Below are 25,195 nucleotides of genomic sequence, written 5' to 3'. Positions count from 1 at the left end.
GAGTCTGATGATCAGGAAAAGGCAGCTTCCTTCTCTATTCTACATACAGTTGCCCTGTTAGGGAAGAAAGACTTTGTGTTGCCTGAAGTGTCTTGGTGATGCTTAGAGGCTACACAGGATACATGGGAGATGGAGGTGGTTGGGGTCCTCTGGGTATCCCTGTCCTAGTAAAATAGGACCACGTTCTGACATCTGAGGAGGCTGAAAACTGACAGAAGGAGGCTATTCTAGGCCCATTTTTCTGGTGTGCCCTTATGAAATTTAGAATGAGTATTGTACATTGAGTATTAAAATTTGTGTGTGTGTGTGGCCATTTGCCTAGTCCATAAAGAACTTTCATTCATTCAACAAATAGTTACTGAATACCTGCTTCATGCCAGGCACCGTTTTCAGGGTTCCAGGAAGGAAGAGCAGTGAAAAAAATAGATAGAAATTTCTAATATCATAGAGTTAACATTCTAGTAGGGGGAGAGAGATAATAAAAAAGTAGTGAAATATATGGTATTTTAGATGACAGATGCTATGGAGAAAAAAAAGGGGGATCGTGAGTATTGGAGAAATTGTGCAAATTTAAATAGGATGGATAGGTAAGGCTTCAATGAGACTAATTTTATTCCTTATCACTTCACAAACAGACTCTTCTCCAGCCAGGCTGGTAGTTCATTCCTTCATTAGTGCCCACCCTACTTCCTACCCTTGTATCTTAGCAGGCGTGGGATACACATTTAAGAACAAAACAGACATTGTTCGTATCCTTATGGAGCTCAGAGTATAGTGCAGGAGATAGCGAAAAATGATTATACAGATAATGACTTGAAATCATGATAAATGTGATGGAAAGTAGTATAAGGTACTAACATGTACCACAAATGGAGGCCAGTACACAGCTACTAATTTTCTTAGGCTAAAGGCCATAGACAGGCCACTGAACATTTGGTTTCACTGGATTATAGTAGGAAGGACCATGATGACATGATTACAAAACAGCAAGTCTCATTTGGTTTAGGTTGTGTCTAGGGATCCATAAATTTGTGATTTCAAATGTCTGATTGCCATAATTGCATGTAGAGAGACCTTCAACCTTTGACCCAGCTAATTGCTGGCATTTGATTTTAAACACACACACATATATGGCTGTATTTTTCTGGAAAACAAATAAATGATTTTTTGATAATGAATTGTGGGCCTGCTGGAAAACTGACTTAAAAGGAGGGAAAGCACTAATGAAGGTAATGGTTGATTTTCAGAGCAAAGTGCCTATTTGTTTGTTTTTCTCTTTCATTGTGCCTCCAAAGCTTCACAACCCCCTAAAATGAAAGATTGTAGGATAAAATGCATCTTTTTATTTTTAAACCATGGAGAGCAAAGTATTTTAATGAGGAAATATATTATATTATTTTCCTACAAACCAAGGGCTAATAACCTGGAACTGGTACTTGGGCTCCCTGAAAAGTCCAACAAGACAAGCCAATTATGGACTCTGAAACATTTTTATTTTTAGTTCCTTTTAATAGCGATTCATTCTGTGCTATGGTACATTAACTGGGAAACAAGTTGAAATGAGAGTTTTGGCACCTTTAGAATAATTGACTATATTTACCAAATTCTTAATAGTGCAGAGAAGCTAGAGGGAGGGAGAGATAGAAGAGCAGAAGGATAGGAAAAGGGAAAGTGTGTCCAAGAGAGCATGACTTCAATAAAGTCATGACTTTCAAATTGACATCTGTGGAGTACAGTTTAGCTAACTATTTTTTTCCTTTCAGTTTATTCTTCAAGTAGACAACAGTTTGGTTATTTATGCTGATTTCTGCCTTGATGTGTGATGTGGTGTTACTTTGGTGTGCAGGAGTGATTACTTGTTTACAGATGAAGAGTGCAATAGGCACAGCTGTGATACTCTCTACACCACCATCTCTAGCAGTCTCCCATTGTCCTCTGTATCTGGGTGCATCAGTAACACCGTTAGGTAGCCCATTTCCTTTCCTTTTCAGTAGACTTTCTTTTGTTTTGGAGGCCTGTTACTTTCCTTTCTGGTCTACTCTTCCTTCAGTGCCTCTGCTTGCCTATCTGGTGGTCTTTTTGGAAGTTCCAACCCAATGCCAATCTGGAGTGGAGCTGGTAATGCCAAAATGGAAGAAATCTTTAGGAAGGATAGAAATGTTATGAGGGAAGCAAGTTGAGGTTAAATGAACTGTTGAAACAAATATAATCTTAGGCTTCATTAAGGAACTATAGTTTCCTGATTATGGGAGATATTCACTCTTCTGAACTCTTTGCTGCTCAGATTTCATCTGGAGTATTATGTTCAGTTCTGGACATCTTACTTCAAGTAGAACACTGACAGACTAGAGTAGGCTTCCAGGAAGGTTAAGAAATTGGTAAACGGCCTGGAGACCACACTATTTGTGGAACAACATTCATATTGCTTAATTATGGTGAAGGCAACAAGTCAGTTGCATGAAGCCAATATTATCATTGCTCTGCACTAGGCTAATGTGTTGAAATGAAGAGACTAAAACTAAAATGTCACAAAACCACAAAACATTCTTCTTCTTAATAGTTAGATTGTGAACTAGTTACTTTGGGTAAAAATATATACTGTTTGAACCCAGGACCAGCTAATTGTTTGACCAACACAAAAGCTTTCACATACTCAGCATGGAAAATCAGTTATCAAGTGCAAGGCCAAAACCTGTTGGATCATTGTATGATCAGGGGGATTTTCCTTCTCCTTGTAGAGTGCTCTGTATTTAATCTTCTCCTCATTAAAGAACAGGTGATCACCACTGCCAGAGGCAGGGTCCTAGAAAGGATGGACTGACGGCTAGTATGCTGTCTTCCATCTTCTTGACACCCTCTGCAGCTTTGTAGTAGTGTGCTTTTAGTGGGGTTAGGAAGGAGTTAATATCTTGGATGTGGCTTGTTTTCCTCTTGGGAATATTGAGAAGATGAACATGTGGGAAATTTTGAGATTTTCTGGTGTTATAGGTTCATTGTCTAAAAGGCACTTCTGGTAATAATTACAAGCCCAAATGACAGAAAAAGTATTACTTTATGAAAATAAATTTTCAAAAGGCAAATTTTATGAAATGGTTGACTGCCGTAGTATCCTCATTATTTTTAGAATACATAGGGAGAGGTCATTCATACCTTTATTTATCCATTCTCTATGTTCTCATGGCTTATTCATTTATTTTTTAAAGCACAGGAGAGAAAACTTTGTCAGGGAAGAGATAAAAGTAATCTTTGTTTGCACAGAAACACAATGTGTACATTGTTGGCTTAAGGCCTGTAGTAGACAGAAAGCATCTGGCTTCAAAGTCATCCATGCCCTGTCATCCAGGAAGAGAAGACACAGAAACGTTGTTCTGAGAGCAGAGATGGTGTTTCTGAACAAGTCAAGATTTCCCTTGTTTCTTCTTGTGACCTTCCCTCACTTTGGGGCACTGGATGGGATCAGGCCTCCAGGGATGGCACACAGTTAGCTGGTGAGTGATAGGGAGGGACTAGTGCTCCAGCAGCACCTGGAAGGCAGGAAGGTGACCCAAGAACTTTCAGCTTCTTCTGGAGAAAAGGCATAGTGTCAGGTGATTAGAAGAGGAAGGGAACAAGCATAAAACCCACATCCTTAGACTCTATAAAAAGTGAAAGGAAAGTGCTTGCTCTGCTCCCCACCAAGCGTGTAAATTTTATGGTAATCTCTTTTTGTAGGGCTGAGAGCAAGTGGATCTGACATACTGAGGAAAGTGAAGATCTCCACCTACAGGCTGCTGCAAGGAAGAGCTCCATCTTCCTTTCCTACCTCTGACAAGTGGACTAGGGGAAATTTTAAGAGGCTATCCAAGGGCTAGCCCACTGGTGTAGGGGTTAAGTTCTCGAACTCTGCTTCAGCAGCCTGGGGTTCGCATCCAATCAAATTGCAGGTTTGGATCCCGGGTGTGGACCTATGCACCACTTATCAAGCCATGCTGTGGCAGGCTTCCCACGTATAAAGTAGAGGAAGATGGGCACGGACGTTAGCTCAGGGCTAATCTTCCTCACCAAAAAAAAAAAAAGAAAAGAAAAGAAAAGAAAAGGAGGCTATCCAAACTAGGGTCAGCTTGTCTCGGAATTCATCTTTATGCAAAGGCTGAAAAAAGAATTTGAAACATCATGAACATGAACATGAAAGATCATGAACATCTGACCACTGGAGAAAACCTTTACTGGCTCAAAAATAAGTCTCTGTGGTTTAATTAGCTATCCCTTCGGACATTGATTTTTCTAGCACTCGTACTGAATGTAACTTGTCTTCCAAACTTTTCAGAAGAGCCAACCCAAATCCAGCTGGATTTGTGGCTATAGGGAAGTTGCTTGATTTTACTAAGCATGGTTTGTGTTCTCTCTCTTTCCTCTGATACTCGTATGTAACTTGCAAAATCAGGAATTGGAGCTAGAGAGAAGCAAACTCTTCCCTCCAGAACAAATGTTTTCCCTAGTTCCATTCCCCCTTAGATCACATGTGTCTGAAGGCAGTTCTGATGGCAAGTGTACCTAGAGGTCATTCTTGGTTTCTCTCTATTCTGTGCTCCCCCCCACACACAAACGCACACCCACATATATATTACAATGCTGCATTATAATTGTCTCTTCGCTTACCTGTCCCCAACACTGGAAATGTGAGCTTCTTGAGTACAGGAGTGGAATCTGATTCATCTGCATATCCCTAGCATCCACCATGGGGCCTGGCACATAGTCTTAACAGTGTTTGTTGAATTGAATTAAATTATTCCAGCCCTGAGCTGTATTAGCTGCCATTTGTTCTGCCACATGTAGTCAAGGACAGCCAGAAAGCATGAGACAAATCTTTTCAATTGTGGGGAAGGCTCTGAATGATCTTTTTGCTTTTCCTTCTACCCCCTCTCATTGCTCCTATCTACCATTTTTCGCTGCTGCTTGCCTACAGTTTGTGTAAAGAAATGTCTTAATCATAGTGCAGAATTTTCTTGACTTTTATGTCTTTTGACCCGAGGCTGATGGCTTTGTCATTTTACTCAGCCTTTATATAGTACAGTGAAATCTGATTAATTGAGACTAACTTGGGGGAAGGTCAGTCGGAATTATAGATAGAAAAGAAATGCAGTTTTATTACTTTCAAGTTCATAGAGTAATAAGAAGTAGACTAACAAAGCCCTTGCCAGGAAGTTTTGCCAAGTAGAAGTCCTTGGACCTGCTTTAATGAATAAATAAGAATGATGTGCAATTAACATATTTATTGTTTGTAAATTGCTTCTAAAGTGCTTAAAAACAATTTATTCTCTTAAGTAGTTTAAACACTTCCCTTGTAATCTTTTTTACACCATAATTTGCCCAGCAAACCTTTTTAAAAATAGACACGGCAGCCTAGCTCTATCTGAATGGTCACCAAATATGAATTAGTGATGTCTGAGCTACAAAGGTATGACTGCAACACGATGAAGCAAGTAAGCCTGAGAATGATGCTTTGAGGATGTGCACAGAGCAGATTCCTCCTTTCCTGTTTAGTTGTTGTTAGTCACAGAGGCAGGGGCTTAGAGTTAGTTGCTCAGTCCTGATTAGAGAAGAGAAAAGCTCCCTCACCAGGAAGCAATACTTGCCATCATTCTAGACCCCCTCAGTGGTCTAATGCCAGTTTCCACTGAGGCAGTAAAAATGAGCAAATTTACCTTTTGGATAATTTCACCATGATCAAACAATCCCCAGTGGGCAAAACTAATAGAAGATACTGTATTTTGATTGCAGTTTATTTCTAGCAATTATAGATGAGCAATTTAAGTAGCAACAAAGCAAGTCATTTGCTAGAATGAGGCCATATTTCACAGAGCTTTATCATTCGACTTTCTCCCGATCACTCAGCTTAAAGACAGTCTGTTTACTTGGGTGGATCATGCATCCTCTTTCTACAGTATCCTGAGGAACAATTACTTTTCTTAATGATAGGATATTGACAAGAAATGATTTACAAATGTCATTTGCACTAAATTTCACTTTTTCCTCCCACGAGAAATTTAGTTGACAGAACTTATAGCATTCAGTTTTACTCTTCAGGGACTTCTTAAAAGAAATAACAAGAAGGAGCTGGGCGGGTGGAGAGAGATGAGCTCTGGCCTAGGTGTCAGAAGAACTGAATTCTAAACCTATGCCTTTGCTTCTAATAACTAGCTGTGTTGCTTTGGGGTAGTTGTGAGTTTCCCTGGTCCCATTTACTTGTCTTCAAAATATTGTGTGTGTGTGTGTGTGTGTGTGTGTGTGAGAGAGAGAGAGAGAGAGAGAGAGCGAGAGAGATTAGATACTCTCAAAGGTCTTTTTGAGTTTTAATGCTCTATGGGTGTATGATTTTGTGATGGTCATGAGCTCAAAAGGGAATTTTTCAAAGCCTGCCGTGGACAGCATGGCATTGTCAGATTGCACTAATGATTTCAAGAACTTTTGCAAATGACCACTTTGGCAGTAAAGCAACTGAAGGCTCTATCATGACCTGAAGAAATAATTATTATTGCATAAAAGGATTTTTTTTAAATTTATGAAGGGTAGATCTCAGAAGGGACTATAGATTTAAAGCAAAAGCAGTAAGTCAGCCAATTGGGATTCCAATTTCCTACTGTCTGTAAAGTTAGACTGGGTGGAAGGTCCCCTTGGTCCGGGAAGCAGGAGTCTTAGGTTCTTGCTCTGACTCTGCCAATACTTGGCTATTTGATCTTGGATTCAAAAGCTCTCTGGGCCTCAGTTTTTCCATCTGATAAAAAGGGAGAATAATACCTTGCCTATATTCTTCTTAAGTGGTTATTGGAAGAGAGCATGGGTAAAGGTTCTATGAAAAGCAATGCCATACCAATACAAAGTACTATTTAAGAAAATAATTTTTAAAATTGGGCCATTAAGATACACAGCTCTACAGGTGTTTGTCACTGTGTTAGATTGTAAAAGCCTTCTTTAAAGGGTTTAAAGTATTGAATTATGTTCAATATAATGTGTATTACACACTGGCATCTTAATATTAATAAACATGAGATTCTAATTTTTTAGGTTTATAGGTGATACTTTGGATGAATGAAAGAGATGGGAATAGAGGGATGGGGAGACAGAAAGTTAGTTTGTTTTTGACTTAAGCCAGTCCTCCCTACTGTCTAAATTCTTGAGAAATGTTGAAACAAATACAAGTCTAGGAAGCACAGTAGCCTTTCTTAAAAGAGCTTTGCAAATCTTACATTTTTGATTCAATCTGAGAAAGAGACAGGTGAGCTCTTCCTATCTCCCAGACAGGTCTAACATCAGCTGTTATTCAATTAACAAACAGTGGGTGAGCACGTGCTCTGTTCCTGGAACAGTGACAGGCACTGAAGATACAGACACTAAAGATACGGTCCTTGCCCTTAAGGAGTTCCCAGCCTAGTGGGAGTGACAAATAGGCAATATGATGTGTTACCTGATGTGATAGAGGTCTAAGTATACTCCTTATATTTCCTTAGGTCACCAAGTGTGTCACATTTCAGAACTGGAGAGTCCTGAGTCACAGGCCTACAGTCTTGCTCTGAAGCAGCACTGTCCAATAGCACTTTACGTGATGATGGAAATGTTCTATATCTGTGCTGTCTAATATGGCAGCCACTAGCCACATCTGCCTATTGAACACTTCAAGTGTGACTACTGTGATTGAGGAAGTAAATTTTTAACTTTATTTTTGTTAATTTAAATATAAATAGCTACATATGTCTATGCTATTGGACAGCACAGCTCTAAGGAATGATAGAGTAGACCCACAGTCAGACTCCAAGGCAGTCCTGAGTTGAAATCTCTCTCCTTTCTTTGGATCTTAGAAGGCCCTAGTCAGGCTGCCCCAGTCCTCTAACCCTGTTTTTCTATCTACATACTACATTAGCCTTTGAATGGCTCGTTTCCAGCTGATGGCTCTGAATTATGCATGCTAATGTGCTTTACTTAACCCTGGGATGAGGTTTTCTTTCTTTCTTTTTTTTTTTCAAGAAAAGAAATTCCATGACAGTTCAATCATAAGAGAGGAAAGAAATCGGGCGAAGGAAAACTAGTTTATAAAGGCTTTAAAGATGTCTCAAATCTTGCCTTTCACATAATTTCAGATGGTGTGAGATCATTTCAACTCTCTTTAAGCTGAGTTTTCTCTGTCTCTCTCTCTTACACACACACACACACATACTAGCTAAGGTGTCTGCTGTAGGAGGTTGGGCTCCTTCTATTCCTATTGAATCAGCAATTAGAGGAGTTGGGTCCATATATAATTTTTATCTCTCATGCCCCAAACAAGACTGTTCACCACATCATTTCTTTTTCCAGTAAGACAGATGGGGGAGAATGAGATAAAATATCCTAGTAAGGAGCCTCAGAAAGAAAACTATTCATAATGTCCAATGCGAATTTAGTTGGAAATAAAAATAAGTATTCAAGATAAATCGAGTTTATGACCTGATAATCAGAAGACCTGTCATTTGACTAGTAATACACAGTTTTAGAAAGCACCTGCTCATATATTGTTTTACTTGATCCTAATAACAGTTCTGTAAGATAGATAGGACAGATATTATTTCCATTTTATAGATTAAGACATTGAGGGTCAGAGAGGTTCAGTGATTTCTGCAAGGTTACAGAGTTAGTAAGAACTTTTTCTATTTTCACCTTGAAGGCTCTGTATTTGGAGGCTTTCTAGGACTTTCTTTTTGAATATTCTGTGATCTTTTTTTTTTTTTTTTTGGTGAGGAAGATCAACCCTGAGCTAACATCCATGCCAATCCTCCTCTTTTTACTGAGGAATGCTGGCCCTGGGCTAACATCTGTATGTGGGCACGACGCCACAGCATGGCCTGACAAGCGGTGCAATGGTGCGCGCCCGGGATGCGATCCCGGGCTGCCAGCAGCAGAGCGCACGCACTTAATAGCTATGCCACGGGGCCGGCCCCTCTGTGATCTTTTCTAAGCTTATAACCATCTGTAGAAATAATCGCCAGGGTGACTTATGGCCCTAACTGAAACTGTTTCTACTAGGAACAAGCATTTTTTAGTATCAACACACAAAGATACAACAGTCTTTCCCTCACAAAAATTATATATAATGTGTATATCTGTGTGTGTACATGTGTGTGAATTAAGACATGACTGCCCACACCCGTTTGTACCCAAACAAAATGTTTCTTTGTTATCAAGTAGACACAAGTATTGAGCAGACCAGGATGAGGAGTGAGTGTGCCAGTTTCCTTTTGAGAGAAGGTATGCATATACGTAAGAGCGAATGGAGAAGAGGTAAGAGTATTTGAAAGACTGACCAGGAGAAAGCTGGGGAGGAGGGAACTGAGCACAGTGTGGGGAAAGGATGACAAAAATCAACTGTACATGCTGAGGGGTATGCCTGCCTGACACAGTATGGTGCTATGTTTCTGACAGCGTTCATTTTCCTTTTTTTTCTTTTTTTGACAGTTAAGTTTGGAATGGTTCCTGTTTTTTGCTGCTAGGAGTCTGATGGTAGAGAGAGACTGGGGTGTTTCCCCTCATTATTTCTTAATCTTCCTGCAGGAGGAAATTGCTCTAGTTGTGTTCACTGCCCTTGAACCTGTCATGTCTAAGCAGACTGGGGTATTTTTTTTCCTCCCAAGTAGTACACTCAGTCAGCCAGTCCTAATTACTTCTATTTCATTGCATTTTCCAGAATCCTAATGAGGTGTGGCCTAGTGGTGTGAGCGCAGGACTCGGATTGAGAAATCTTGAATTCTGGTTGCAGATGAGACACTACTTCTCTCTTGTAGAGGGCAAGTCTCTTAACCTGTTCTTTCCTGCCAGGAATGGGGTTAATAATATTAATTTAGCTCATAATAGTAGCAGAAGGATTAATGAGTTAATGTTGGTTAAAAGGCAAAAAAAGGAAAAAAGAAAAGAAATGGCAGGTTTTTGTGTATTGTGTCCATTTCCAAACGCTAATTCTTCTTTAAGGATGACATTAACAAGAGGCACCTGCTCCATTGCAGTCATTAAGCACCTCATAGAAGTGTTGCTGGCTGGATGAGAAGCACAATTCTTCAATTCTGTGCCATGAGCTCTGTAGAAAATGAAGCTACCTTCAGCCCCAGTTTCCAAGTTGGGTGTCTGTTTTCTGCCCATCTAAAAATACTCCTCTCCCTTATGGTTTCTCTAAGGTTTAGAAATTTTTCTCTCTCTTAAAACCCTTTTTATTTACGGTTACTGGTGCAAAATGACTGTTGTGTTTCAGCGGTGGGGGGAAATGATCCCTTTTTATAACAGCCTGTTAAACATTCTGGAATTCTTTCTGATAAAAGGTTCTATATAAATGCAAGGTGCTTTAGTAATTGTTGTTCTGTTGGTGCATTGCCTAACTGCATTACAGATTTCTAATACACTTGACAATTTCAAGCTGCTGATAATATTAGCCACTTTGCAAGGTGTAATTATGGCTTTACTGTGCATAGTTGCCAGCACTCTTGTCGGTAGCCTTTTGATGAATCTCTGTTTTAAAATCAAATCAAATTCTCACCTGCCCCCACCAGCACCTCCCTGCATAAAATGAGAAGGAATATCAGGATTTGGGAAGACAGGTAGGGGTTTTTAGAGAATGAGTAAACATTTCCATTACTTTCTTGAATCCTCTTCTTATTGCCTCTCATTTGTGGTTCATGAAGTGATGCTCAAGTGTAAGCTCTATCTTGCTTCCAATGCTGATTTGCTGCAATGCTTGTTTAAGTTGCTAGAAACTGGAGGCTACTGTGGATTTCCTTCAGTGCCTAATAATTTCAACAGAATGAAATGCCCTTGATTTAAACTACAGTCATAATTAGAGCATTGCCAATGTAAAGCAACCATGGAGTCCGATTTGGAGAAATGTTTATTGTGCCTCATTAAATTTGAAATTAGTACTTAAAAGATCAGAAATAAATAATGTGTTTATATTTTTGTGACAGTAAATATAAGTGGATGCTGTGTGTGCACATCCTTGACTCTATGCATTCCAGTAAACTGAGACACCTCTCTGTTTGCCATGGCAATAATCAAAGTAGCTGCACCAAAAGAGAACTGTGGAGGGTTTCATTGACCACAAACGAGAAAATGATCTATTGCATTATATCTAATTAGAAAACATCAATATTAGAAGCTAATGCCTTGACTATTTCTAAGATGGTATATTACTTGATTGTTTTTTGTTGGCATGATCACGTATTACAGGCTTGAGCAACAAGCTGGTGCGAGGGAAATAAATTTACAATGATATGCCAAAGGCTGTTACTCCTTCACTTTTAAATAAGCTTGTGGAGGCTACTGGGTTTTAAGCGATGTATAATATAAATAATAAGATTGGGGTTGGAACTGGATTTGGGGGTGTTGTTTTGGCTCACAGGCACAGGGCCACCCACCGCTTTCCCTCCAAATATTTTGAAAGTCTTTTCAGCTGACAAAGCTCACTCAATATAAATTGTACTCTGCAGGCAGTCAGGGCTCTATAGCTATTAAGTAGCAGAGAATTGAGGCACCAATAAAATAGAACTTAGCAGAAAGGAATGGACCAGCTCTGAGAGTACTGGGCCTTCTCTGAGCCAGAAGGGCTCAAAGATAGGCTGGATTCAGGAGATCTCATACTGTGAATCCCTGGGCTATTGCTTGTGGGAGGTCTTATGTTGGTTTCTTATTGTCAATTGGAACAGCTTTACCAAATCATAGTTTCTGAAATTAGAGCTACCCCATAAGTCATCACTAGTCACCTTAGGTCACCTTGTACAGATGGTTGCCGGTGCCTCTAGGACAATTGAAATGGCCACCAAAGTTCCAGGGAAGAAAGTGGCTCATTCCTGGAAATCTTGGGCTATGTGACTGGGCCGTCCAGCTAGGTCTGGAGAACTATCTCCAGTTAATGCATGCCCAAATTTTCCTTTGTCTAACAGCTAGACTATACTCTCCTGACTCAATCACTGAAAGTAGCCAAGAAAGTCATTCTGAGAAAATAGGTATAAAGCAGGCTGATCACTTCCCTGATGTTACCATCTTGTGTTTGGTTTCCATCTCACTAGTAGGTAATGCCAAGAACAGTGCTCCTGGGGATTTTCTTGTTGTCCTTGTTTTTGTGGCATGTTCTAACTGAGTCAGTATTTAACGTGGCTGTAGCATTTAACCTGTGTGTTTATTCTTTGGGCTGTTTAAGGAGAGGAAACACAGCTGGCACCTGCTTGTAAAGTACTTTGATATTTGGGGATGAAAGGCACTCTGTGCCTGCAAAATAGCTTTAATGTGTTGTAGTTACATATTTGGGGATGGTGATTGGACTCCAGGGTTTGTTCCACTGGTGAATGTGGTTGATAGCTATTTACTTCTTAAGGTGAGTTTTGTTTATGTGGGATGAGATAGTGTGACTCACATGATTGGATTAATCATTTCATTTACTTTTAAGCTACTTTTACCCACACTGAGGTCTTATTGATTTTGCATTTGTCCGAAGAATAGGCATTAACTGGTTCCTGAGAGCTTTTTATAAGTAGTTACAATTTTAGAGTGAGCTATGTCCCATAAAGGACTTAAGAACAGGGTCCCAGAGCCTTATTCAGAAGCCTGTGCTTGTCTATTTAATGGTATGGTGCTTGGCTTGGTCTTTCAGTTGGCTCTGCCTCTGAATTGCATGGATTCCTGCAGAAAGCTGCTACATTTCTCAAGGAGGCCTTTGTAGTAAAATTTGCAACTGGGTTGCTCTTCTAAAGGCACAACTTTGACCCAATCAAAGATGAGGGCAGAGAAAAGCACTTTCCCTAGGCTGCCTTTGTCACCTCTAGGTAGTCTGACCACATCAATGGTGTCAGTGAAATTTTAGGAGTAATGATGAAAGGCCACCAAGAGGGGAACTCTTTCAACTTGACTTGTTGGATGTTAACCACATGGCCTGTGTTTCCCATTGATAGCCCTGTCCTGAAAGCCACTGAAATCCTAGAGTTCTCTTCCACAGTAGAAAAGTAGATGCCACGCTGTCAATCTGTGACTCAGAGGTCTACAATCTGGCAAAACCTCACCTTCTCACAGAGATTTTATCTACTCTGATTTGGAAACACTTTCTTGTGTCACTACTGCCGTTCCCAGAGATGTGGCAGGACTCATGGATTTAGATGGGCAGGAAACACCTAACTGTGTCATCTTATCCCAGACAGTTATATCCAGACTACTGTGTATTTATAATGTCATAGTTGGGAGTGAGGACAGAGAACAAATTGTAACTACAGAAGACAGTGTGCAGAATGGATGCTTTCTGAAGAAACAGAACTGCTTTGGTCTAATAGAATTGGTGATCTGCTTTAATTGTGATAAGTAGCCTCATTATTAACTCTTTCATCTCTTCTCTGGCCATTCATTGATACATTACATGAATACTTGCTAAGTGTCCAGCATTGTGGCAGCGAGACCTGAAAAGAGAGCTTCTAGTCCAGTTGGAGGATGAACTGACATACCACACATGAAATAATCATAAAACCTGAGGAAATGCATAACTACATTGCACAGTCTGTACACAAAGTGCTGAGAAAATACTAAGCAATGTGGGATGATCAGTGATGTAGATATATTAGAAACGAGGGAAATTAGATATGGGGGAAGTAGAAGACTTGCATTGGATGATTGCTCAGCTAAAGATTTAATTTAGATTTAAGGCTAAAATGCAGCAAGCAACCACTATAAGGGTTCTTTGAACCCTTAAAAAGAGAAGTGCTATGATGAAAATAGTGGGTGAGGAAGATTATCCACATAGCATTTTGCAGAATGAGCTGGAGCAAAAGGCAAATGGAGATGAGGAAACATAGGCACAAGTGGTGAAGGCTGCAGAAATGGAGCAGAAGGGACATATGGATGAGATATTTCTAAGAACTTTAAGAATTTTATAACCCATTTGATAGGAGAGAGAGGTTCCCTGCATTTATGATGTAGGTTTGTACGTATAACAAACATAAGGGCCAAATCCTCCTGTGTGAGTCACATACCCCTATCAAGCCACTAGGATGCTATTTAGTTCTATAAAGTAGCAGTGTAATTCTCAAAGTTGCACTCCAGTAGCCTGTGTACAAGTTTATGCATTATCTGCAGGTAAGTGTGTGCCAGTCTGTGTGTGCGTGTGTGTGTGTTTTTCATGTTTTTCTGAATGGTGACATTTTAACCATCCCTGGTGAGAGGTCCATTAGTTTGTGACCTACTTGCAGGTGCAGCCCATGTCTTTTTTCTTTTCCATCCTCAGGGTTTGGTGCATACTTATTGAATGAATGAATTAATTAATTAATAAGCCATTTTGTTTTAGAATTCTAGAATTTTTAGAGCTCGAAGGGAACATTGACATCCTTTGGGTTTTCTCTTCATTTTATAGATGGATAAATTAAGACCTCAGGAGAGAGAAAGTGATTTATTCAAGGCCATCAATGAGTCAGTGACAAACATGGGGAGGAAATCCAGGTGGCCCACTCTGCTACACTGCTCACCATAGTCAAACTGTGTGCGTGTGTGTGTGTGTGTGTGTGTGTATGAGAATTAGGGCTGGGCTGCATGTAGGCATGGTTACTGGGAGATTACTTGCCTTCTTTTCCAGTTCAGGGTAAATATGAACTTTCTAGTGATGGCAGCTCTGAGGATGGTGCCTTTTATTCCATCTTCACTAATTCCTGCTTCAGCTGCTGCTGTCTGGATGGATGAGTCTTTGAATATACATTCGAGCTGGAGGCATGTTGGCTTTATTTATATATAGAATTTACATTTTCATTTTCATGTATTGGGGATAGGAAGTAGGAAAATGCCATTTGTCAATTCATTTCCTAAAAACGCCTTTGTGAGGAGATGCCATTTGAACATCTAAAACAACAATCACTTTTAGAAAAGGTTATGGGTCTTTTCATCATTGATCAATAGGCACAATTATTATTATTAGATGTCAGCAGTTAAAAAAAAGGACCAGCATTTTAAAATCACTTTCCTGTGCATCTGATCTGGGATTCCAGTTTTCCTGTTTGTATTGCTAAAATGACTGAGTTAAAAATTAAAAAAAAAAATTATTTAGCAGATTGCAGTTATAATGCTTTTCAATTTGATGGAACTTTTTTTTTTTTTGTGAGGAAGATCAGCCCTGAGCTAACATCCATGCCAGTCCTCCTCTTTTTGCTGAGGAAGACTGGCCCTGAGCTAACATCCCTGCTGATCTCCTCCACTTTATGCAGGATGCCGCCACAGCATGGCTGACAAGTGACGCGTTGGTGGGTGCCTGGGATCCGAACCCCGGGCCGCCAGCAGTGGTGTGCACGCACTTAACCGCTACGCCACAGGGCTGTCCCCCTGACGGAACTTTTAAAGTGTAATTTAAAATGGCTGTTCATTTTACGTGAAAACCTTAAGGTTTGAGGAATCTCTGTTTTAATCTCAACATCTGCAACCTTTTTTAGCTTTGTGTAGTGACCTGGGGATTTGTGCCACTGGGCAAAGATTCTAGTCCTGGATATCTGCATTTATTGGGTTTCTTTTTCCTTAGAGTTGAAGTCTCTCCTGGTGATAAATGTGGTGCTGAGAGAGTCACAGTCACTCTTTCAGAGACTAGGGCACAATTCAGTGAACTGTAAAAGTAATGCAAAGTGACAATTAAAGTAGGGCATTCTGATACCTTGGGGGCCTGACAAAGTGAAAGTATTTGACTTCTGATGTGCCAGACTTATTAACATAGAGACATAATAACATACAGCTCACTCAAAAGTCTCACTAGAAACCTCACATATATAGAAGGGAACTGAGAATAGAAAGTAGTAAGCAAAGAAGGCTGCTGAGCAAGTAAAAAAAAAACAAAAAACGACGACAAAACCCAAAATGTTGCACAAAAGTCCCTATATTAAAGATCTCGTAATTTCCCTCTTAGAGCAACAACATCTCAGCTCTCTACTCAGAACGTAACTCTTATTTTCTAGACTGTTCTAACAAATATAATTATATAGTTTCCAAGAACACAGAATAGAAGTATCAAACTCGAAATGGAAGACGACCAGGTTTTGTTCTACTGATAGCACTGAGAAGTAACAATACTGAGTGTTTGATAGCAAGTTGTTGGGGAATATATGTTAAAAATTAAAGGCAAAAGCAAAAAACACAGCATTTTGAGGTCAGTGAGTATACAGGCAAAACCTGCATGGGACAGTGACTTAAGTTCAGAAAGGTGCTCCTAAGTAACCAATAAGCAACTGTGTGATACCCTTCAGAAACAAAGCAGAATGGTTAGGATTTTAAATCAAAGTTTTAGTCCTTACAGGAGAAAGCCCTAAGCTATATAAAAAACCCAGACATCCAGAAGTGTTTATTCTTTAGGTTTTTAGAAAATCAAGATTTTATTAAACCTAAGCCAAGTGAGAAGTCTGTTCTCAGTGAATACTTAGAATAAAGACTTCTAATTAGAAAAAGGATTTGGGTGACATATATTAAAAGATAGGAAAATGACTATTTGCCATTGAGACTGGAAATAAAAGTTTGCTCTAGACCCATTTTTTTTATGTCAAAATTAGGTTTTTCAGAAACAAATGCTGTTCTTGTCTCTTTGCTGTGTTCCTGTGTTACCTTGGCTGTCTCATTAGAGATGGGGACATTTCCTAGTGAAATTAATGTGACATTTAGAGAAAATTTCCCCTCTCAAATGTTTCATGTTATTTGCCATTTAGAATACTTAGAAAGGGGATTGGAATAATGTCAAGCAAATTTTGATTAAATAAGGCTAACCAGGAACCAATACATTCATGCAAAGAAAAATCTCTTTTATTATTTCTCAAAAAATGTATTTCTGCTGTAGTTCTTTATCCTATATTGAAATGATCTTGGAAGATAATCTGACGGAAGAGGTGCCATTTTCTAAACAGCTGGGTTTGCCTTAGAAAACATAGCACATCAGGTCAAAGCCTGTGGCTGGTCCTTTGCTCAGGACAGTTCTCCACTCTGGATGTACATTAGAATTACCTGGGAAGCTTTTAAGAAAATACCAATGCCTGGGCCCCACTCCAGGCCAGTTACCTCAGAATCTCTTGGAGTGGGACCTTGGCAACAGTATTTAAAAAAAAAAACAAAACAACAACAAAGTTCCCTAGTTGATTCTAATGTGCAGTTAGCACTGAGAACCACTGGCTTAAGACATGCAAACTATTCATTAAGAAAAGGAAAGATTATTTCCTTCTTCAGGGTGGTCTGAATATCATTCTTTGCTCTACCTGAAGTGTGAAAAAAATTTACTCTTTCAACGCACAGGAGTTTGATTTGAGCACACACCTTGAATCAGTATGAGCAAGAACACTTGATGTAAGTCTGCGTGGACCAGTCATAGGCCATCGATGGCCAGTTAGTGTGGTTGTTTTGAATGTAGTACTAATGAGGCCAAAATAGTGCACCCTAATTAGAATAATTCTATTGCATAAGTTGTTCCCATAACTCCAAACAAGCTGCCTTACAAAGAGACCTGAGACTGATCAAAAAGGCAAAAGACAATAGATGACTCAGCATAGCCCCATCCACTATGGGAAAATCAGTTCTAGGAACCTGCCTCATGACTAGTACTTCTAATTACATGAGGATGCAGCATGGGATATCTACCCATTACGATTTGTACTGGTTTTGGGAATGGAATATTTTCATTTGAAGGCCAGGATCCAAAAGAATGGGTGGTTTACTTTTTTGCAGTAAAAAAAAAAGGAGAAAGAAAGATAGGAAGGTGATAAGCTTCAATGGTACTCTCCTACCTACAGTGGCCGATCATGCCTGGCGTATCTGCCCAGGGTAACCAATCTGTATACCAGAGCAAGGGAAAGAGAATTGTTAAGGTCTCCACAAGCAAGACTTCTAAACCTGTTTCTTTTAACTCAGTGCCTGCAAGTGAGAATCCTCATGGTGAGATGTATTATTGCATTAGGACAAAGAAGTAGTACAGTCACCAGGGATAAAATTTGTATGGTTTTGCTTATTTGCCCAAACATGTAGTTTTGGCACCATGCATGGAGGTCAGGTCTTCACACAGCTCCATCTTTGATGCACAATGCATACAGGTTGGACACCCTCATATGTAAAGCTATGCAAATATTCTGCTTCAAAACTGGCTTCTTTAATATGACAGTATCTTGAGATGTTGCTCATACTGTCCCTGAAAAGCCAGTATCTTCTTGATTTCCTTTTTTGTATCTATATATCTTATCTATTAACTTTCTTTAAAAAAATGATTAAGTTTGGAGGCTGAGATGGAACTACTCTTTTATTGCAGGAATGAGGTCAAATTCCTGATCCTACTTGGGGTTTCAGGTTCTATAGAAAGCAGGGGATAAGGATTCCCACCATTACTACCATGAGTCATGACAAATGCAGTTGAAATTTCTCTTTATAATAGTGATAGATAATAGTGTTTTACTATCTATTTTATAGAGGAGGAAAGTGAGGCACACAGAAATTAAGTCATTTGCCCAAGGTTGCATAGTGAAACTAATAATTGAACTCTTGAGTGCTTAATCAATTCCTTGTTTTAATTGGATAGCATGTTTTTTTGGGGGTGGAGGACTTGTTAAATTATATATTATACTGAATATCATAGAAAAGCACATTTACCCAACACCATTTTTTCCTATTATGTTGGTATAATAAATTAATTCAAGAAATGCTTGTTGGTTGGCTGACTGATGGATAACCTTTTCCAGCAATAGTTCCAGAATTGTATTCCCAATGCAGCTTTAAGTTTGCCTCCTCCTCCTGTAATTATGTTTGCAACAATTTCAGCATCCATTTTCTTATGAACAAATTAGAAATGAACTGACCCTTTGATTTTACTCTCCCAATCCACTCCTTCCAATAGCGCTAAAAATTACTTGTGGTTTACATTAAAGGGGATTTTATCCTCTGAATAAAAGCAGTGTGAATTGATATAATACAGCCCATCTTCAAATAAGGGGCATGTGGAGGCCAAGATGGGCATGCCTGAGTAAATACAGGACAATAGTGGGATTTAGTTTCCTTCTCAATACTCTCTCCTCCTTTCTCCCACCTACTCACCACCCCCTTCCCTACCTACTCTAATATTTTAATTTTATTTATTTATTTTTCCCCCAAAGCCCCAGTAGATAGTTGTATGTCATAGCTGCACATCCTTCTAGTTGCTGTACGTAGGACGCGGCCTCAGCATGGCCAGAGAAGCAGTGCGTCGGTGCGCGCCCGGGATCCGAACCCGAGCCGCCAGTAGCGGAGCGCGCGCAATTAACCGCTAAGCCACGGGGCCGGCCCCCTACCTACTCTAGATACTTAGTGTCCCTACCTTGACTGTTGGCTGTTTGATGCTCATGTGGTAGTTGGATCTGCTATCACCTGTCCTGTTTTCTCCTCTACGAAACTCTGAGCTCCTTGAAACCAAAAGCTACATCTAAGACCCTAGCACAGTTAATGTCTGACAGGTAGTCACATGAAGGGAATCTGCTATTTTGTTAGCTAGACAGCTATTGTGTTCCCTTTTCCAGGCACTTTCAGTTGAAGTGATTTCGGAAGGCCCTAAGGAATGGTGAGAATGGTGGGGATTTCTGGTAGAATGGCAGGAGGGTGGAGGAGATGTGTTTGGGCATTTTTCAGTTTATGCAGGTGGTTCAACGAGAGTAGGACTTTAGTGTTGGGGGTAAGATCAACTTTCCTAGGACTTTCAGTTACTTCTGTATCGCCTTTCCCCTCTGTTCCTACATTCTAAGGCTACCCTCCTTCAATCTCCCAACCTCTGGGTGCTCATAAGCTCCCACCCCTTTCATCTGGCAGGTGTTCTGCATTTGCTTTTGTAAAGCCGTTGCTCAGGCAGTCTACAGTAACCAGATTAGACAGTGGTGTTTTAATGATAGGAGCTGAGACAGGGGTTTGCTTGCAAACTTCATGTTTCACATGAAAGGCTTTGGCACCCCCTGTGGACTGCCCTTCACCCCATTTTAGGCATAATGCTTGTTTGCCTTTATATCTGTGATAAAACAAAGGCCTTCCTGCATAACCAGCGCTGAGCAAAATGTCTTAAAACAAAGGGAAGTGCAGAGTTTAAATCCACTGTGAGGGATTACCTTGCCTGTATTTCCATATCTATGGAATAAATATTTTAACATGTTAATTATCTACTACTAATAAAACTACCTTTGAACTTCCAGTCAATTTGATGGACACAGAATTGTGTCCACTGGGGAACGGGAAGTAATTAGTTTCTGTAAAGATTGTGGGTCATGCTGCATCTTCCTCTAAGTGGTTGCATGGTCAGTAGCCAGCCGTATTCTAGGGGATGTTTGTGTCAAGTTCATCTTGGTCTGCAGGTGACAGCTGTCTCCACAGAGCCCCCAGGGCCCCAAAGAGGTGGCAGACATTCCTCAGGCTGTTGCCTCACTATGGCCCCAGTCTCTGATTCATTCATTGCTTCTTGCCCAGTAGAAAAATTCCTCTGAAGTAGGACAGTTTGGCTCTTTTCATGAGTCATCTCTGTAACCTTTTTAATGTTTTTTTTTTTCCTATCGCAGACCGAAAACTATTCTTTTGACTCCAACTACGTGAATAGCCGAGCCCATTTAATCAAAAGGTATGTTGGTTTGTTTGCCTATTTCTACAACTAAGCTTTATTTAATATAACGAGCAAAACATTAAATATTTTTAATGATGCCCTTTTTGGATTTTAAAATAAATACCTATCTGCTTATTGTAGAAAATTAAGAAAATTCAGAAAAGCATAAAGAAAACTAAATAAAAATCACTGGTAATTCCACCACCCAAAGACAATCGCTGTTGGCATTTTATTACATTTCTTTACATAAATGTATACATAAACACAATTTAAAAAATAAAATTGGGATCATATTAAAATATAGTTTTATGTGATGATTTAGAAATCTAATGTTAGAAAACAGATACTTTCAAAATCATGTTGATGTCAAAGTTCTTGTTGCTCTTCACTTTAAATAAAGAGAGGCCTTAAAAGTTTTCTCATGTGGAACTTTCAGTAAATTTCAAGATTGACATTATTTTGACAAATTCAAAATCATTTTAAGGATATTTTAATGGCAGATAAAATAACTTCTTATCTTTTAAAAACTTTGCACAGGCTAAGTTTGCATGGCCACTACGGTGGTGTAGTGGTTAAGTTTGCGCGCTCTGCTTCAGCAGCCCGGGGTTTGTGGGTTCAGATCCCGGGTGCAGACCTACGCACTGCTCATCAAGCCATGCTGTGGCGGCATCCCACATGCAAAATAGAGGAAGATTGGTGCAGATGTTAGCTCAGGGACAATCTTCCTCAAGCAAAAAGAGGAAGATTTGCAATAGATGTTAGCTCAAGGCCAATCTTCCTCACCAGAAAAACCCAAAAAACTTTGCAGATGAGAGAGGGAAAGAAAAGATATCTGCCTGATTCAATGTTTCTTAAAATATTTAGAAGTATTTCAAATGAAGCATTCAAAATTGAGATTTGTATGATTGGTTAGTCATAACTCAGTTGTCCACGGAGCCACAATGTATGTGAATTCCTTGGCTGAATCCCGCCAAGGAAGTTTCCACGTGGTGCACTGGGCACCAAGGTCCTAGTGGGGGCAAGATAAGGGGTTCAGGGAGCCCTCTAAGTAGGGAGAACTAAGCAAAGCAGAGAACTTCTCTGGAAGTACTGAAAAACCAGTACTGACCATTCAGATCATGCCCTTATTACTGCTTCATGCAAATAGCCTCTTGAAAGGTCCAGTGGTTATTCTGCAGCTAAAATTGAGCTCTGAGTGTGTTTGTTAAAATAATAGAAATGAAATAGAGAGGCAAGCAGGGTATGTTAGAGCTACAGTAAAGAAGCCCTGAAAATTCTATGATTTTGCTGGCTCTAATCTCATAAATTTACATCACCAGTAGAGTAGGATTTGAGAATAAACTAGCTTGTTGTACAGGCAACTTTAATTCATATCTAATTTAATTCATGATGCTGCAGTAACCCCTGAAAACATGCGAGGTTTATCCGTATTGATCTGGACTCACTTGTAACCTTAAGTGATGATTGTTAATTATCTGAAAATGGATAGCCCAGTATTACTGGTCATAGCATAGTTTGGAATTTTTTGAGAGGTTGGGAGTAACTCATTTTGAATATTTTCTTAGCTCATGAAATAGAAACAAAAGGTGAGGAATTCAAAATTATCCAACTGATTTGTTCTAGGAGGAAAAAAACACCCTCTTTTTGTGCACTGATAAGAGTAATTTTGCAGCAGGAGTCTGGTTTGTTTTCTGCTTCAGGACTGTTATTTCAAAGCTCCTTTTTTTTTAACTTCTGGTAAAAAACAGTAACTTGCCTTATCCTCACAGTTCCCTTGGGCTGGCTCTGGGTGCCTGGGAATTCTATGGCCAGGTTAAACTGATAGCATGAGCCTGATTTTCATAGCATGGCAGAAAGCTAAGACTCCTGGGGACCCTCACCGTCTTAGATCAGCCCTGAATATCCAATGCACAAGGCAGACCGATGAGATGAAAACCTATGTTTAAACATTTAACTTTTGGGATACATGTATTTCCACAGCAGCTTTGGGACTCACTAGAAACCTCTAATTTTGATTAATTACTTTATATGTTTTTGTTTACACACACATATATACAAAAAGCACAACCTGGACTTACTGGGCTCTTGGTGGAAAAGTCTTCTGATGTTGCCTGAAATCAAAGACAGTGGCTTCTTACCAGGGACCACCTTGATGAAGAGGAAACATCTGAAATCTCAGGGACACACCTATTTTTGCCAGGTTCTGTTTTTGGAACCTTGAGGGCTTTGGAAAACACAAAGTCCTTGGAATTTATGGGATCAATTGAGTTTAGACAAAGCACAATACCTGGAAAGATATAGGGAATCATATGTGCTATGCTTTTCTGGGGACTAAGTATTTTAAATGTAAAATGTATGGAAAATGTTAAAAGAGAGTGGACTAACACAAGGTGATAAAACCTTGCAAACCGTGTTCAAATAGCTCACAGCCATGTTTGAAAGAGTTTTTGCCATATGTGATTTCTTGAGGATCCATTTACACACATGGAGAAAGCTCCTGGCCAGAAAATTCTGAATCTGATTGTCAGTTGTAATTTTACTATCAAGTCCCTGTTTCTTTGAATGCGAATCCAATTTCAGGCCAACTTTGAGACCTTCTTTTCCTATTCATTTTCTCTTCCTCTATTCACTTTATACTCATCCAAGGTTGCTTCTTGGATTCCCCTTTTTGGCATTCTTCAGCAGTTGTTAACTGTCTTGGCCAGACTGTTTATACTCGGGCTTCTTTTTCTCTCTCACATCTATCTACCCCAGGTAAACCAACGGAAGGCCAGAGGGCCAGGGCCTTCTCCTAGCACAAATCACAGTTGAGAAGGGTGAAGAGTGGATCCGGAAGGGAAATGGAAGATATATGGCACATTTCCCATCATCTTCTGCACTGAGGAATCACTAGCATTATATTTCTGTAGTTGTTTTTTTTCAGAACGTCACCTGCAATCTGCAGGTGGACCCAAGGCTTATGTCAGAGTCCCAGATTAACAAGCCAAGACAGTTCGGAATATTTTCTGGATGGACTTCCTTCCTGCTATGTTTGTTTCCTTGCTATCTTCTCAGAGCAAGGGAAGTCAGCAGTGGTGCTTAGCCCCTGCTGCAACACTCTCTTTGCTCTGCCTGGTTTCTGTGCTGCTGTCTGATATCCAACCCTGTGGTGCTTTTGGAACAATATCAAGCAGGGCATGAGGCTGTAGCTCAAAGAAAATAAAACAGGAAATGAACAGTGTGGAAAGGAAAATGAGCATTGGCTCCTAAACCACGCATAGTGCTTTCCTGTTCCACCCAAATTGTCCTGGGGTTTTACAGCACCTGGTATGGTGCCTTGTGTGTAACAAGTGCTGGTACATGTTTATTGAATGAATGGATGAAAGAAGTTGAAGACAATCTCAGCATTTTTCCCTTGAAAACTAACACTAAACTTCCCTTTAAACCAGTGATGTCCGACCTTTAATGTACATTAGAATCACTTGGGAGGCTTGTTAAATGTAGAGGCTCTAGCTCCATCCCTAGAGAATCTCCAGTTTTCACAGGTTCCCAAGGTGATTGTGATACAAGTGGTCCAGGAACCACTCTGGGATCTTCCTTAAATATAATTACAATATTCTTTTGAATCACTCCCTTCTCATTCTTACTCTCAGATGGTATTCCCTGGGTATGTGTGTCACCTACTAGGAAGATATGACCAGTTTCCTTTCAGATTATTCCTTCTTTTGGAAAGATTTCTAATATTTTAAAGGATAAATATGAGTCAATGTTGGTTGAGTAATGTTCATTCATCAAGCATTTTCTGAGTAACTGTTATGTTCAGAGTTTTGTGCTAGGTGTTTTCAAACAAATCCATCCCTTTGTTGGCCACCAGAGCAGTAATAGAAATATTTGCATTTACAATACCATTGCAAACAGGTACCCCTAATTTATTGTCCCACAAAAGTTGGTTTACAAGTCTTATCTCCCAAGAGGTACACAGGTAATAAAGCAAGTGAAATCAGCATTTTTTATGCCTGGCATAAATTGGTATTTGTTTTGGGTGAGTAGCCATTTACCAGGCTGTTTTACAATTTGCAGCATCTTGCTCACTGGGTCTTAAACTTCCTTACACAAATCCACTCATTAAGCCACTAAATGTCCTTACAAGACCAGAGCAAGTGGTATTTAGTTTGTCAGATGGGCAAACTGATCTTTAAACAAGTTAACTATTCCAAGGTTTGGGGAAGGGGAGTTATACTCCTTGCTTTTCCTCAAAGAACACATGACTTCTTATACACTACCAGTTCGTTAGATCCTAGTAGCCAATCCTTCACTATTTTATTATTTCTCTCCTTTCTACCTAAAACATAAAAGCTCTGAGGTGGTTTATAATATTCAGATACATATTAAAAGGGTGATTAAATTTTAAAAAGGCAGATCCAAAACCAATCAGGAGAAGCTAAATAGAGATCCCTGACATCCAACTCACTGCAATTAAACATTATATTTACCTTGAAGTTTTTAAGAAGCCAAGACAAAATGTTAGGTATACCAGGGCATATAGTTCTCATTTGTCAATAAAGGAAGGATACACATTTGACAGGAGAATTTTTTTTTCATGTTCCTGAACTTTAGAAGAAATTAACATAGTGGACAATGTCT

At 39.6% G+C, this 25,195-nt stretch overlaps 1 protein-coding gene across 4 annotated transcripts in view; it reads left to right on the top strand.

Moving 5' to 3' along the window:
* Positions 1–25,195, top strand: part of PCDH19 (protocadherin 19) — a 97,282-nt gene that overhangs the window by 33,798 nt on the left and 38,289 nt on the right. For all 4 annotated transcript variants that reach the window (XM_058536313.1, XM_058536312.1, XM_058536311.1 and 1 more), the window contains one exon: positions 20,532–20,590. In XM_058536313.1, coding sequence (XP_058392296.1) covers positions 20,532–20,590 — 59 coding nt within the window. The remainder of the gene's footprint in view (positions 1–20,531; positions 20,591–25,195) is intronic.

Source organism: Diceros bicornis, chromosome X (genome assembly GCF_020826845.1).
Source record: "Diceros bicornis minor isolate mBicDic1 chromosome X, mDicBic1.mat.cur, whole genome shotgun sequence".
NCBI lineage: Eukaryota > Metazoa > Chordata > Mammalia > Perissodactyla > Rhinocerotidae > Diceros > Diceros bicornis.
This window is presented reverse-complemented; position numbering and strand designations above follow the sequence as displayed.